At 32.9% G+C, this 14,707-nt stretch overlaps 1 protein-coding gene across 1 annotated transcript in view; it reads left to right on the top strand.

Annotated features, from left to right (window-relative positions):
• Positions 1-14,707, top strand: part of LRP1B (LDL receptor related protein 1B) — a 1,450,575-nt gene that overhangs the window by 1,362,338 nt on the left and 73,530 nt on the right. Inside the window, exons 80-83 of the mRNA XM_057306380.1 lie at positions 5,065-5,181; positions 6,767-6,940; positions 8,568-8,693; positions 13,725-13,889. Of these exons, the coding sequence (XP_057162363.1) occupies positions 5,065-5,181; positions 6,767-6,940; positions 8,568-8,693; positions 13,725-13,889 (582 nt within the window). The remainder of the gene's footprint in view (positions 1-5,064; positions 5,182-6,766; positions 6,941-8,567; positions 8,694-13,724; positions 13,890-14,707) is intronic.

Raw genomic sequence — 14,707 nt, 5'->3', positions numbered from 1 at the left:
CATTTTCTCATTGTATATCATTAAAATTCTGTAAGATTTTTAAAAATCCACAAGCCACATATAAAAATCTATTATTTCACTTCATGCCTCCTGCTTAATAAGTGACTTTCTTAATATTGGTAATGCAGGTTGTATTCCTAAGCAGGATTTTATTCCATCAGGAGAAACACCTCCCAATGTTGTCTTTACAGTGATTAATAACTCCTGAGTATTATCATGCGAAATGTTATTGATACAAAAATGAGTCAAGAACAAATCTCATGCAAGCTTTAAGAAATAATAGATAATTTAGATTTCATAAATAGCATATTACTAGAGAGTGATAATGAAGAGTTGGCAATAAGTTGGTCATTGTTCTGCATCTATATGTGTATGTATACATTATAGGTAGAGAGGCATGTGTACTTATGCATATGTATCCGTGAGGTATCCTTCTGTGGAAGTGTGTTCATCGCTTCTATCTTCCTAGAAACGTCTTAAGACTTGTTTGTACCTATTTTTTTTCTCTCTTTTTTCTTGGTAAATGTTTATAAATATTTGCTCTGACAGCAAGCTTATCGTATTGAAATCAGTAAGTATAATATCACGTCTGTTTCCCTCCATGTGTAAGATCTTGTTCTTTACATTTTGGGTTCATTGGAAATGCTATCTTTCATTTTGAATTCATGAATGAATACATGCACGGAGATACAGCACATTTGATTATACTCTGTACTTCAATAGGGTATAGATGATAGCCGCAGTAATGAGCAGCAATAGGAATAGATGTGAATTTATCTATGTCCCTTTAGGTAATCCCTATGTATTTCAGGGTTAGAATTGTACTATCCAACTAGATAGTTAGTCCACCACTTAGCTAGCCTTATGGTTGCTCACTACCAGCACTGCCATTACATACTTTCCAAAATCATGATCAGAATACCTCAGTTCTCTGGGCCTTCAGAGCACTCATTATCTCCATAGTTGATACTTCATCATCTACTGCTTTAATGATATAGAACACGAACTCTTTAATGTATATCCTGTGTATCCAATAAGACCATAAGCAACTTAAATCAAAACAATTACTGGTATTCATATGTACGTTGAAGAATATTACAGTGCCCATAATTGGTGTGAGCTTAAGAATAATCATGTATTGAACGAATGACGAGATGAATGCCTACAATTTTTAACACTCTACCCCTTGGTATGGTTTTATAGCTTCTTTTGACACATGTCACACTTGTTTATTTTATTAGACACTATGTTAAAAACAAAAAGCGTAATTTATCTTCTGATTCAATCATGTGGTGATTGAGTAGCGTGCTCCATGAGGTTTGGAACATGATCTATTTTGTTCTTTGCTGTGTACCTAGTACCTGACAGTGTATAGCACAAGGGAAGTGTCTTATGAGTATATATTGGGTTAATGAATGATGTGTCAGGTAAGGACACTTTCCAGTTCTCCCTCCAGTAAGAGAGCATGTAAGATTATGAGTTCGATTTAAATAACATATTATTTGATAACTAGAAGCTTATTTATGTTGCCAAATCCTGGCAATTTCTGAGAGATTAAAGAAATACATATTGGTCCTGTACCAGTTACAATTATTGATTTCAAATTCTTTTTTCCTTAGACAGCAAAGATCTCTAATTAAATAAAATGGATAAAAACCAGAGGATCATAGGGAAAGAAAAGGAAAAATAAAATAAGGTGAAATCAGAGAGGGAGACAAACCGTAACAGACTCTTAACTATAAGAAACAAACTGAAGGTTGTTGGAGGGGAGGTAGGTAGGCGATGGGGTAACTGGGTGATGGTCATTAAGGAAGGCACGTGATGTAATGAGCACTGGGTGTTATATGCACTGACATCTATCTCTGAAACTAATAATACACTATATGTTAATTAATTGAATTTAAATAAAATAAAATTAAAAAAAAAAACCTTAGTTCCAAAATTGGAACTCTGTGATGCATTTATTTTAGTAACACTCAAATAAGGGTGTGTGTGTGTGTGTGTGTGTGTGCATGTGTGTAGCTTTACTTTGGAATCTAAGACTGTAAGTAGACAACCTATCTCAAAAAATACTTTTTTAAAAAGATTTTATTTATTTATTTGAGAGAGAAAGAGGGAAAGCACAGAGGGAGAGTGAGAGGGAGAAGCAGACTCCCCGCTGAGCAGGGAGCCTGAAGTGGGGCTCAATCCCAGGACCTAGAGATCATGACCTGAGCTGAAGGCAGGTGCTTAACCAACTGAGCCACCCAGGCACCCCTCAAAAAATACTTTTAAAAATTAAAAAAAAAATAAATTTGACATAGCGGTAAATATTTTCGGTTTTTAGGTCCTTTTTTATCACCTTTTAAATCACGAATAGGATAGTGCATACTTGCTGGTTAATACTACCTTACAAATCTTGGCTTTCCTTTAACACAGAATGTATATAATCTTTTTCTCTATTTCTGAAAATACAGTGATTTTAATTTATTACTCTCTCCAAGTGTTCTCTCTTAAATATCACATTGGTATTATGGTCATTTCTCATAAGATTTTGCTTTAACGTTTTCTTTTCTTTTCTTTTCTTTTCTTTTCTTTTCTTTTCTTTTCTCTTCTCTTCTCTTCTCTTCTCTTCTCTTCTTTCCTTTCCTTTCCTTTCCTTTCCTTTCCTTTCCTTTCCTTTCTTTACTTTTCTTTTTTTTTTTTTCTTTTCTTTTCAAGACCATAGTGGAAATTGGGGAACTAGTGGGAGGATCTTGGAAATCTTCAGACTTCAACTAAAGTGAGATTCAAAAATCCCTAAAATGTAATACTAGTCTTGATATCATGGGAGATGTTAAGAAAATGACTATATGACTAGGGTCATTACTATACATTCCTAAAATTTAGTGAGCCTGTGTCTTTAAAATTGTGATTCCATAATGCTAGATTAACACAAATAGCACTTTATTTTAAATTTTCTGTACTTACACAGACTTGGTTCCAAATATCCATCGTTCCCAGTTCAGCTAAAAATGACTTTCTTGAGAATTGATTTTTTTTCCGTTTTATTATTGGTACTTTATTAAAGACAAAAAGGAGATGTGATATTTTAAAGACAGAAATGAACTTGTTCTTTCATATAAACTTCACTTTCATCTCTATAACAAGAAAAGTTAGTTGATTCCTTTATTAACTTTTTAATTTAAAAGACTATCTCTTTTATTAAAGGGCTTAAGGAAAAATCAAAATCATTGATTTGTGGATTTTTTGGAATATAAACTCCACTCATCTGAAAGCTTTGTTATATAATTTTTATCTAGCTGTAATTCCATCCAGTAGTAAAATATGTGACCAGAGCTGATAAAGATGGGTATGTCTTAGCCAAGCCTAGACTAATAAGGGAATATATGACACTTTTGAGAACTTTTTTACTACTGCTGAATCTGAAGCAACAATAGTGGTAATTAGACTGTATGGCACACCCTTTGTTCTCTTTTTTTCTACAGTTAACACATTTAATATCCAAATGTAAAGACCACTGGGGACAGCTTATTTTAATCTACTTCTTTATTGTATTACATCGGTGAAAGAGAAAGGAAAGTGTTTTCAAACCTGCCTAGACAACTGTTTTGAAATATAATGGGGGGCAGCAGGAAACTGGTCCATTTTATGGTTCATGTTACCTGTAATTATACATGAAGAAGCAAAATCATAACTCTCAACATGACTCCAAATAGCACATTAATCATTGAGCAGAAACTAGTAAAACATGGGCCACTCGTTTTAATTGTTAAGTCATTTCTCAGAGACTGATGGGGCATAGTACATCGTTATATTATTCTTGAGGAGCGATGTTTATATTTAGTTTGATTACATTTGGGCTAGATCTATTTACTTAACTAAAAAATGATTCTCAAATGATCGTCACTGTGAGTTGGGTTTTTTTGTGTGTTTTGTTTTTGTTTTTCATTCTGATTGTTAAATCCTGGACCTACCTACGCAGGAATGCAGTTAGCACATATTCAAAAACACATCCCATTCAGTTGCCTTCCCATGGGGGTGTATCTCATGTATTATTGAATGTTCCTATTGGGAAAGCTATTTAACTTTCAGGTGCCAAAGGTATTTTAATTTCATTATACTGGTTTTATTATGTAATACATCATATGTAAAAGACTAGCTATGTCACAAATTAGACATCTACAGCAGTAAAGACTTATTGTAGAATTCATGTGTTGTAGATCTTACTTTTCTATATTGAAGGAAGTTTACTTAAGATATCTTTTATTTCAATGATATTTTTTGCAAGAAAATACTGTCTAGACTCCAATCACATTATGAAATTAAAAATAAAAAATTGAGTAAGTAGAAAAACATGATTTTTACCACATCTTATTTTAGCACATTGTTATTCACTAACAGATAACCGATGATAAAAAATAAAGACAAGCAGTCCTGCAGAAAATTAATGATTAGAGTGAAAAATTTAAGCACAACCTTAATTAAGGAATTTGCCACTCATTCTTCCCTACTATAAACATCAATCTTTAGTCAATTTAAACTTCAGCGTGCACACCGGTGGCTCACAACACCATAGGCTGATTTCAAATGCGTAAAAATGTCTTATGAGTAAGCCTTTTGCATGCTGAGAAATGGACCTTCATGAAGATACTCAAAATATAACTAATTACACTGAATTAGTTTAAGTAAAGGTTGGATAAGTTATTTAAATGATGAATTAATTCTGCATGTACTATAAAGATAAAAACTAAGATATCTTGGAGAAGTATTTTAGAAAATAGCTGTAGTTCAGAGACTAGTAAGTGTGGAAAGGAAGGATATTTAGTGTAGTTTTTCCTTTGTGAAGTCAAGTTTTTACTACAGCTCATTAAATTCTATGTAAGCTATACATATGTATTGCACATAAGGAGTAATTATTTTACTTTTTTTCTAATTTTTTACAGTACCATGATGTAGACTGGGTAATTTCTTTGATACTTGAAGAAAAACATCAACCATAATTATACATTAAGATACAGAAATGTAATTTTAAATAATTTCCACTTTATTTTTGTTATTTGTCCTTCCGTATTGATTTTGCAGGTCTGGCTGTGGATCACTTTAGCGAACGAATATACTGGGCTGACCTGGAGCTTTCTGTTATTGGCAGTGTTCTGTATGATGGCTCTGACTCAGTAATCTCTGTCAGTAGCAAACAAGGTTTGTGAAGTGCTTTTGTTTCATCTTTTAAGTATTATTGAGAGTGTTAAGTAACGGTACGTAAGTAACGGTATGAAAGCTTTATGTTCTGAATTTCCTCAAATTATTTTTCCTTGCAACTTGCTGCTCTTAGTAGAGATTATAATTTTCATTCCTACTAGAATAACAGAGGCCAGGCCACAATTTCCTTAGCATGGGACAAACATGGCCCAGAAAATATTAATTCTGTTTCTTCTGTAGATATTACATTCTGAGCCGAACACTTCAAGTAGTCAAGATTAGTGCCTCTGCACACCAGTTTTTATTTCAAATTGCAGGGATAGCAAGCAGAAATGAATTACTGTATATAGTAAAACATCATTGTAACAATTGTACATCCAAGTGAAAAACTGTGTAAAAATAACTTACCTCCACCTCCAGTGAGTACAGAGTCTACTAGTGCTCTTCCCCCGTGGTACCCTGTTGTATCCCCACCTCTATGCCTACCTTCTGTTTTTTATTCTCATTCTCTACCGTCTGTGCCTCACACTTGCCTTGCCTGGCAACCTCAGTTCTTTCTGCTGAATCTAATTTCTTTCCCTTCTGTTTTTCTGGCCCTTCTCTACCACAACCTCTTCCTTTATTTACCACAAATTGTTTGTAATATGTACTTGAAGTTTTTATATTTACATATTACGTATACTGAATATAGCTTTGGTTCTCGTTTTTTAACAGACGCAGGGAAGTTGAAAGAAAAACAATTAAAGTGAACTTGCACTGTGCATTTGCCCAACGTGTGTTTTTTGTATGATGACCCTGATGGCAATAAAAAATTCACATTGCCAGAACTGATCACAATAAAGTTAACTGGTTTCAGCTTAAGTACATCGAAGAGACATATATGTTTTGAAAAAGCACTTTATGCTTTACGTCTAGATAACAACTAAACTATAAATGTTGTCATTTTGCATGTTATACATTTCAGTGTCAAAGGTTAGATTAATTATTCTTATCATAAAAATCTCTTAAAATAACACCATTTCTTAAAATGTGCAAAATGATGGCCTCTGTTATTGTTAGCCAAACTAGTCATATGCATCATTACCGTTGCTAGTTTGTTTTCTTTATCCCATTTCTAAAACAGACAATGGTAATGCCTTTTTCTTTTCTTTTCTCTTTGTCACTCAGGCAATCTAATTTGATCATTAATTTGATCTAGACACAGATTCAGAATTTTGTGAGCTGCCTATTTGTGTGCAATGGATAAGGCTGGTCTGTAGCTTTTCTTTTGTCTGCAGACTGTACAGCAGATTACTCTGCATATAGTAAGCCCACAGCAAATGCTTTGTGGTGGTGCAGATGGTTAAAGTGATGATGGAAATGTTTTTTATGTTGTGAGTGATATGTTTAGTATTTCACATATTCCTACTGCAAAGAAATTAATTCTAACAACTTTACAGCTAATATTTAAAATATTATAATTCTGAAAGTTTTTTCTAAACAACAGTCATAAGATTTTCTACATAATCTTGAATAAACTTAGTTTTAAGTCCGAGCACTTACTTACAGTGCAACTTTTATAACTCCACCTTTTTAAAAATTCTAGGCTTGTTGCATCCACATAGGATTGACGTCTTTGAAGATTATATATATGGAGCAGGACCTAAAAATGGTGTATTTCGAGTACAAAAATTTGGCCACGGTTCAGTAGAATACCTAGCTTTAGATATTGATAAAACAAAAGGTGTTTTGATATCTCATCGCTATAAACAACTAGACTGTAAGTATATTTTGTATTGTTTTTGACAAAAGACAGTATTTTAAAATATTTTAACTATTTCAATGTCTTAATCCTGTGAGTTAAATAACTCTAATGTTGATATCACCAGATTTTTTTACCACCAAAGTCAAGATGTAAATCATGCAAAAGTTTATTTTGCATTTGATTGTGTTTTCTTGGAATTAGAATTGACAAGGTTATAAAAAAAAAAAAGTCTTATTCTGTTTTTCAATAAAACCTGTGAGTATAGCTATACATAAACCATGCAGGTTTTGAAATTCATCATTAGCCATTTTGACTCTTGTTACTGATAACAAGTAACAATCATAACATCAACATTCCATCTTTAAAAGCAACTGAGGAGTACGGTTTTTAAGGGTTATATTTTCTCTGATTGTTTATGATTTTTATTGTTACTTTCTCTACTAGAAAGGAATAAATTATTGATGCAATTATTCTGAAAGATCTGTTTCAAACACAACTATCAAAAATATGGAAGAACAAAGTAAAAAAAAATGTGACTGAAATTCTAATGATCTGTCTTTACATATGAGTTTACATTTCAAGAAACCTTAAGATTTACTGATAATTTTTTATGGCAAATAAAAAGAGACTTAACCTCATTTGGTGCAATTATCTGGAAAGATAACAATTAATATTTATCCAAATCAGTTTTGGAAACCGATTAAAACAACAGATAATCCCCTAAAAACTTCCTGAAATCGTATCCAAACTTTTGTTGCTCTTTACCACTGACACATTTTGTTCCAAGGTTAATATGAGGACATTCTATCATCTGCTAGTTGTGTTTGATTCTTATGCGTAGTCAGATATTACCACCTTCATAAAAACTACATAATTGAATAAAACTTTGCCCTGGATATGGTAGGTGTTTGAGTAGTGGTTCTAACTGAGTCAAAGCCATTCTCACAGTCACCATTTCACTACCTCGGTGCCCCTTTCTGTTTCATTCTATTTACAGATTCTCTAAGGAGAGCCACGGAGCAGTTATGACTACAGAGGATGCTAATTGGGTAGAAATTTAGACAAAAATAAATGTGGCAGACATTTACATGCACACAAACTGCAACCTGATGGAAAGGAAACCATGTTAAATCTGGTTTTTAGAAAAAAAGTCTTCTCTTTTGTTTGTGTTTCGAACAAATACATATGGATTTTAAGCCTTTGCAAATACAAGGGGGAAGTTGTTTCTATCTGTTCAACACTTCTGAAACTACCTAAAATGAGGAGTAGGTCCTCCAAAGACTTCAGTTGCCTTTACTTTTTTTTTTACATAGACCTAAACTCTACTTCGTATCTCAGACCAACTCTTTTACGAAAAGAAGTCAGATGGAAGGGTGACAGAGTATATGTCTGATTAATTCCTTCTCTCTTGTGGGAAGTGTAAATCAGGGTAAATTTCCTGTTAATGATGGGTGTTGGGTAAGAATTTCTCTTCACCTATAAAGGAGAATGGTAACATTGAAATAAGATACACCCAGTACCGATATGATATGATTTCTTTTCAACATTGCTAATGCATCCTTTCACCTTGTTGAATGCTATGTTTCTGAAAACCGTTGTACTTATAGTCATGCATTTCTTTGTTTTCTTTTGTTTTAATCAGTGCCCAATCCATGCTTGCACTTGGTATGTGAATTCCTGTGTTTGCTGAATCCTTTTGGAGCCACCTGTGTGTGCCCAGAAGGCAAATATTTGATTAATGGTACTTGCAATGATGACAGCCTGTTAGGTAGGTAAACGTCATTATTCTGTAAATAATGAATTAATTTGTATGATAAATGTTCACACCTCTTGAAACTGAACAGAATTAGCTACTCAATCGTCAATATAGTTGTCTTGATATCATTGGTTTTTGAATGCCTGCGTAAACCATTCTCTCTGATAATAACTTCCTATCGATTTATTCTACATTTATTCACAGAACTGCACTGAGCACTTACTATGCATTTAAGACTAGATTAAGAACTTTGAAGCCACACACCAAATCAAGATACTTTTATATAGCTCCTTATCAGTGAAGATAACATTTCTGAGGATGCCATTTCCTTATAAGTTTAAACCCAACCTTAAAATACCTTATTCATTCATCAAGTTCATAGTGAACAACTTTCTTGCACCAAATACTAATTTAGAAACTGAGGATAAGAAACTAAGTTGTACTTTCTTCTACATAAAATTTGATTCACAATACATACTACTACTAACACGAATAAATATTTTGAGGGCTTATGAGCAAAGCATAGCAGTAATTTAGAAACTAAGGACTAATTTAGAAACAAAATTGACAAGATCTCTTTACTCGTAGAGCTCATATTTTAGAAGCTACGTTAACATGAAAAAAAAACATTTAAAAAGTAAAGCATTATTTCAGATGCTTATAAGTATTAAATAGCAAAAAATCAAAAAATAAAATAACCAAAATAAAAACCAAAATGGTATAATGAGAAAGGAGAAAAAAGAGACATCTCTCAATTATCCAGGTAGACCGATGAGAAGTTCCCTCATAATCAAGACATTAGCCATAAAGGAAAAACAAATTACTACTAAGCAAAAAGAAAATCAACACTTACTAAATTTTATGACACAAACAAAAACACAGTGCTCTAAAATCGCTTGAGGATCACAACATTTTTCCAGTGAGATACACTTAGTTTCTCTTTGTAGCAGGACTTTCTACCTGCTGTATTTTTCTCCATTAGAATGAACTCCTCACATGAAGAGTGTGTCTTTGCCCTCAGACAGCATCTCCACCCCCATATCATTTTTTCATCATTCTCTACAGGGAGTTACAGGCAATCTGAAGACTTCTACCTTTCCAAGGCTCTAGGTGTCTAAAACTATCATAGCTCCTTCATTTAATATATATTCTTCAAGCACTGGATATGCAAAGCAGAAGAGGTTGCAAAGATGATATGATGAATGACATAAACACCAATAGATATTTGTGTGGATAGTGATACATGGCCCAGAAGAGACAGAGTTAAAACTATTAGAAGAATTCAGATGATCATACAATCAGAGAAATGGTTACAATTTTCTATAGAATATGACCCTAGGACAAGGTCTGCGAAGACAGAGGGGATTCAGATTAAGTGGGAGTGAGGGATCAGAACACTGAGGCAGAGGAACTGAAAAGGCATGAAAATAAGGCATGCAAAGAAAATGGCGACTCATTTATTGTAGTTAGTCTGTAACACATGCGAAACACTGTTGTGGGTGACAAGGCTAGAAATTCCTTAACATAGAGCTAATTGTGAATCATGATTGGTATTTTGGATGAGTCTATTAGTGCCAGTTCTTGAAAAGGGAGCTGTCACTGGCACTGGAAGGCACCCTTTCTCTTTATTGATTATCTTTCCAACCAGAGTAACTATGATCTCTGGGTAAGGAGAATTAAGTGGACATTTTCAAATGTTATTAGGCACATTTTTCACTAGCTGCTCTGACATGGTCATGTAGGTAAACTATGTGGCCACATAGTCTCCTTAACTTCTCAGAAATAGATTCTTTAAAATATCAGTCTTTCCCTGTAGAAGATGTGCCACATTTTTATTAGTTCCACACACACTCTTAACTAGCGATCTCACAGGCACCCCCCTCCCCTAGGCACTGTGTCTACTTATACTATTGTTTGGGTGGGAGAGACCCCTGGGAGAGAGAGGTGAGGATTCTGCACAGAAGTGTTCTACTAATGCCTCCAATGTGACTTCTCCATTGACTCAGATGTTATCAGGGTTGATTTTTATGGTCAAATTGTCTACAGTTTTTGTTGTTTTTCCATTACAACTAGACATTAATATCTCTTCTACATAACTCTCCTTTTTTCTTCCTTGTTTAGCATAAATTATTTATCTAATAACCCAGATTTATTTATCCAATAATCCAACAAATGCACAGGAAGAAGTTGGCCTGGGCTAGATCTGAGGCAGAGCTTTTTAGGCCACAGTCTGTCACTTAACTAACTTGTTTGGCTCTGTCCTCCCTTAGCCTCAGTTTCTTTTATGTAAAATTAGATTAACAATAAATATTACTACTACCTGTAACAATAATAAATATTCTGAAGGCTTAGGAGCAAGGCATAATGTAAGTATATGTATATTATTGTATTTAATTCCCCCAAGTCCCCAATGATAGTATTATCATTGCCCCTGTTTTTACAGATTAGAAAATTGAAGCATGGAGAGGCTCGATTGATTGTCTAACATTACTTAATAATGGTGATCCCCCAAGGTGAACCTAGGGATTCTACACTCTTCACCATCACATAGTACACCCCAGTGCCTCTATGTCGTCTGTATCACCCATGTTCAGAGTCACTGAAAAGACCAGAAATGACATATATAAACTGCCTAGCACAATTCTTTGCAAAAAGTAGACACACAGTACTCTAAGATAAATCTATCATTAAGTAAGAAAATGAAACCGTTTTCTTTTGCTATATTACTTCATCAAATTTTATGGTTTTATGTTTGAAATGAGAAAGCATGTTTGTCTAAATGTATACCTATCCAAGATCTAAAATTTTTTTGATTTAAATTGAATTAGCCAACATATAGTACATCATTAGTTTTTGATATAATGTTCGATGATACATTAGTTGCATATAACACCCAGTGCTCATCACATCATGTGCCCTCCTTAAACTTTGTAAGAAATTTCAGTTTTACTACTTCAGATTTGATTGAAAGGCATGATTACAGAAACCTCCTAAAAGTTCATTTTGTAATTTAAAAGAAAATTTTATATTTTAAATAATCAGAGTGTTAAAAAATATTCACATTGGCCTCTATGCATATGACTCTTTAGCAGACAGTTTGGAACACCTCAGTGAGGAATGTAAATAAGTAGATTTCAGAATTATTGATGGTGTAGATAAATGCCAATTAATTTTTTCCTGACATTAACATTTGATATAGCCAAGTTTTTCTGCACTTTATAATTACTTGCCTTTCTCTGGGTGCTATTGTTAAATGATGAGACACTGAATATTTTTAATCTTCATGTTAGAAATTTGAAATTCAAATGTTACTCATTCTTAGAGAAGTATTCACCTGCTCTTTCCTATGGTTGATTGTAATTGCTGGAGCTTGGCTTCTGGGGGTGATTTAGTTATTGACAAAAGCAGCCTTCTTTTTCACTATAGAACTATTACAGTTAGGTTTCGAAACTCCACTTCTATTTCATCAAGCAGTGTTATATTTTAAAATTTCTGGTGCCTAATGAGGCACATTATAGAAATGCACATGCCCTAACATATAGAGATTTTGAATATCTATGTCGTTTACACAGAACATTTACAGATGAAAATGAACTCACCCACAATAATCTTAACTGTGATAATAATGCCTTAAATATTTATCTTCACTGTTTACATTCACAACACCAATCAGGGATATTTTATGCTGAATGAATTAGAAATGTTTGAATTTTAAACTAAGGAGTGTATATTTCCATTCTAGATCTTTCTTGAGAATTCAACCTCTCTATTCAACTCTTTGCTTTGCAATGAGGCAAGTCTTAGAATTGTCTGATACTGCTGATAAATAGTCTCTATTTATGACCATGGATGTGATATTTGAGTCATTTTTTTATTTGAAGTCACTGAGGCCCTTTAAAGTGCTCTTATGATTATTGCAGTGATATATTAAAGCTTCTGCTATGTGTGGGCCAATGGATCTTGAATAAAGAACACAGGCTGTTTGATTTTTTACTTTGGTATAAAAGAGGCCTGGCTTTAGTAGAAGGCATATTCTAGAACAGAATGCTTCTCACGATATTCTCAATCATTTGTGTTACATTGAGCATCATGTCCTGCCCTAAGTAAAGCAGTATTTCTAACGGAGTAAGGCCATGTCAACACACATAACCTGAAAAATTATTCCAAGCCAATTATTATCTGGGTCTTATTATAAATAAGACTCACCATATTTTTTAAAATAATTTTGCAGCCCCAAGGAATGACCAGCCTTTTCTTATCCTCAGCCAAAATGTACTAAGTAGACAAATTGTGCCTAATCATTTTGCATATGGAAATTTTACCTATGGAAATGTGTCTGACACTGTTTTATCAACATCTCGTACCAAACCTAAGTGACTTTTAGTTTAGAGTTGTTTATACATAGTTAATAAGGATGTATATCAAAGAATGTTTTTTTCATTTAAATGTTTTTCTATATTGTAAGTTATATTGTGTTTATATATATATCTAGTATATATCCATATTCCATTAAATATTCCATATCTAATATATATATTATACATATATACTATATATGCGTATATCCAATATATATATATTATATATATATGCACACTATATATACTATATATACACTAAATTTATCTTATGTATTTCAGTTTGGTTTAATATCAAACAGTCCTAAAACATAGGCCATGTTTGCTTATATCATAAAGAAAATGTATTGATTGGAAAATATTTTATTTTTAGGAAGTTTCAGTTGGTTTTGTTATTTAATGTTTTAATAAATACAAGAAATGGTTAATAATTCTTTAAGCCTAAAGAAGAATAAAAATTAAGTCAGTATTTGTATTCACCTTTCAATGTGGTTAAAATCAATTTCTCTGTTTTCAGATAACATTTATGGTATTTTGCTTCTTCTACTTTTGTATTAGGGGTATTTATTGGGGGAATTTTATGAAAAAAGTAAATCTGAATATTTAATTTTCATATATGTGAATTGTTCTTATTCTACCACCCAATGAATAGCATGCCAATTTGTACATTTCTTCTTATAACCAGATGATTCATGTAAATTGACTTGTGAAAATGGAGGAAGATGCATTTTAAATGAGAAGGGTGACTTGAGGTGTCACTGTTGGCCTAGTTATTCAGGAGACAGATGTGAAGTCAATCACTGTAGCAACTACTGCCAAAATGGAGGAACCTGTATACCATCAGCTCTGGGTGAATATTTGAATTTCATTGTGCATTTAATAATTTGCATTTTTCCTTATGTGTGAAAAATATAAAAAGGATACTTAATGTTAGAAATTTAATTCCTGATATCTTTATAAAGAATAGATTGACACAAATTAAATTTAATTATTAATTCAACATAATAGTATTTATTCTAAATTCAGTATATTGAAGTTCAAGTCACAAAATGTAACAATAGTAGGGATCATTATCATGTGTTGAGTGCGTACCATGTGACAGGGCTCAGTGCTCACAGGTATTCTGATGCTGGCTTAGAATGATTAAGTAAAATCAGTTTTATAATCCTTGTATGTTAGATTCCAAAAATCTGTTCTTTTTTATTCATTTTTATTTTGACATTTCAAGGTAGAGATTTTTTTAATATATTTATCTAAATTCCATTTAGTTAACATTCAGGTGTACAACAGAGTGATTCAGCACCTCCATACAACACCCAGTGCTTATCACAAGTGCACTGCTTAGTCCCCATCACCTATCTAACCAGTCCCCCCACCCACCTCCCACCTGGTAACCGTCAGTTTGTTCTCTATAGTTAAAACTGTTTCTTCGCTTGCCTCTCCCTCTCTCTCTTTTTTCCTCCTTAGCTCATTTGTTTTGTTCCTTAAATTTCACATACAGAATCATATGGTATTTGTCTTTCTCTGATTATTTCGCTTAGCATAATACTCTCTGGCTCCATCCATGTTGTAGCAAGACAAGATTTTTTTTTTTATGGCCGAGTAATATATATATATGTATATATATATTATATATATATATATATATATAAAATATATATATATATA

The sequence above is a fragment of the Ursus arctos genome, unplaced genomic scaffold (genome assembly GCF_023065955.2).
Source record: "Ursus arctos isolate Adak ecotype North America unplaced genomic scaffold, UrsArc2.0 scaffold_1, whole genome shotgun sequence".
Taxonomy (NCBI): domain Eukaryota; kingdom Metazoa; phylum Chordata; class Mammalia; order Carnivora; family Ursidae; genus Ursus; species Ursus arctos.
Note: the sequence above shows the minus strand (reverse complement) of the source record. Positions and strands in the feature narration are given on the sequence as shown.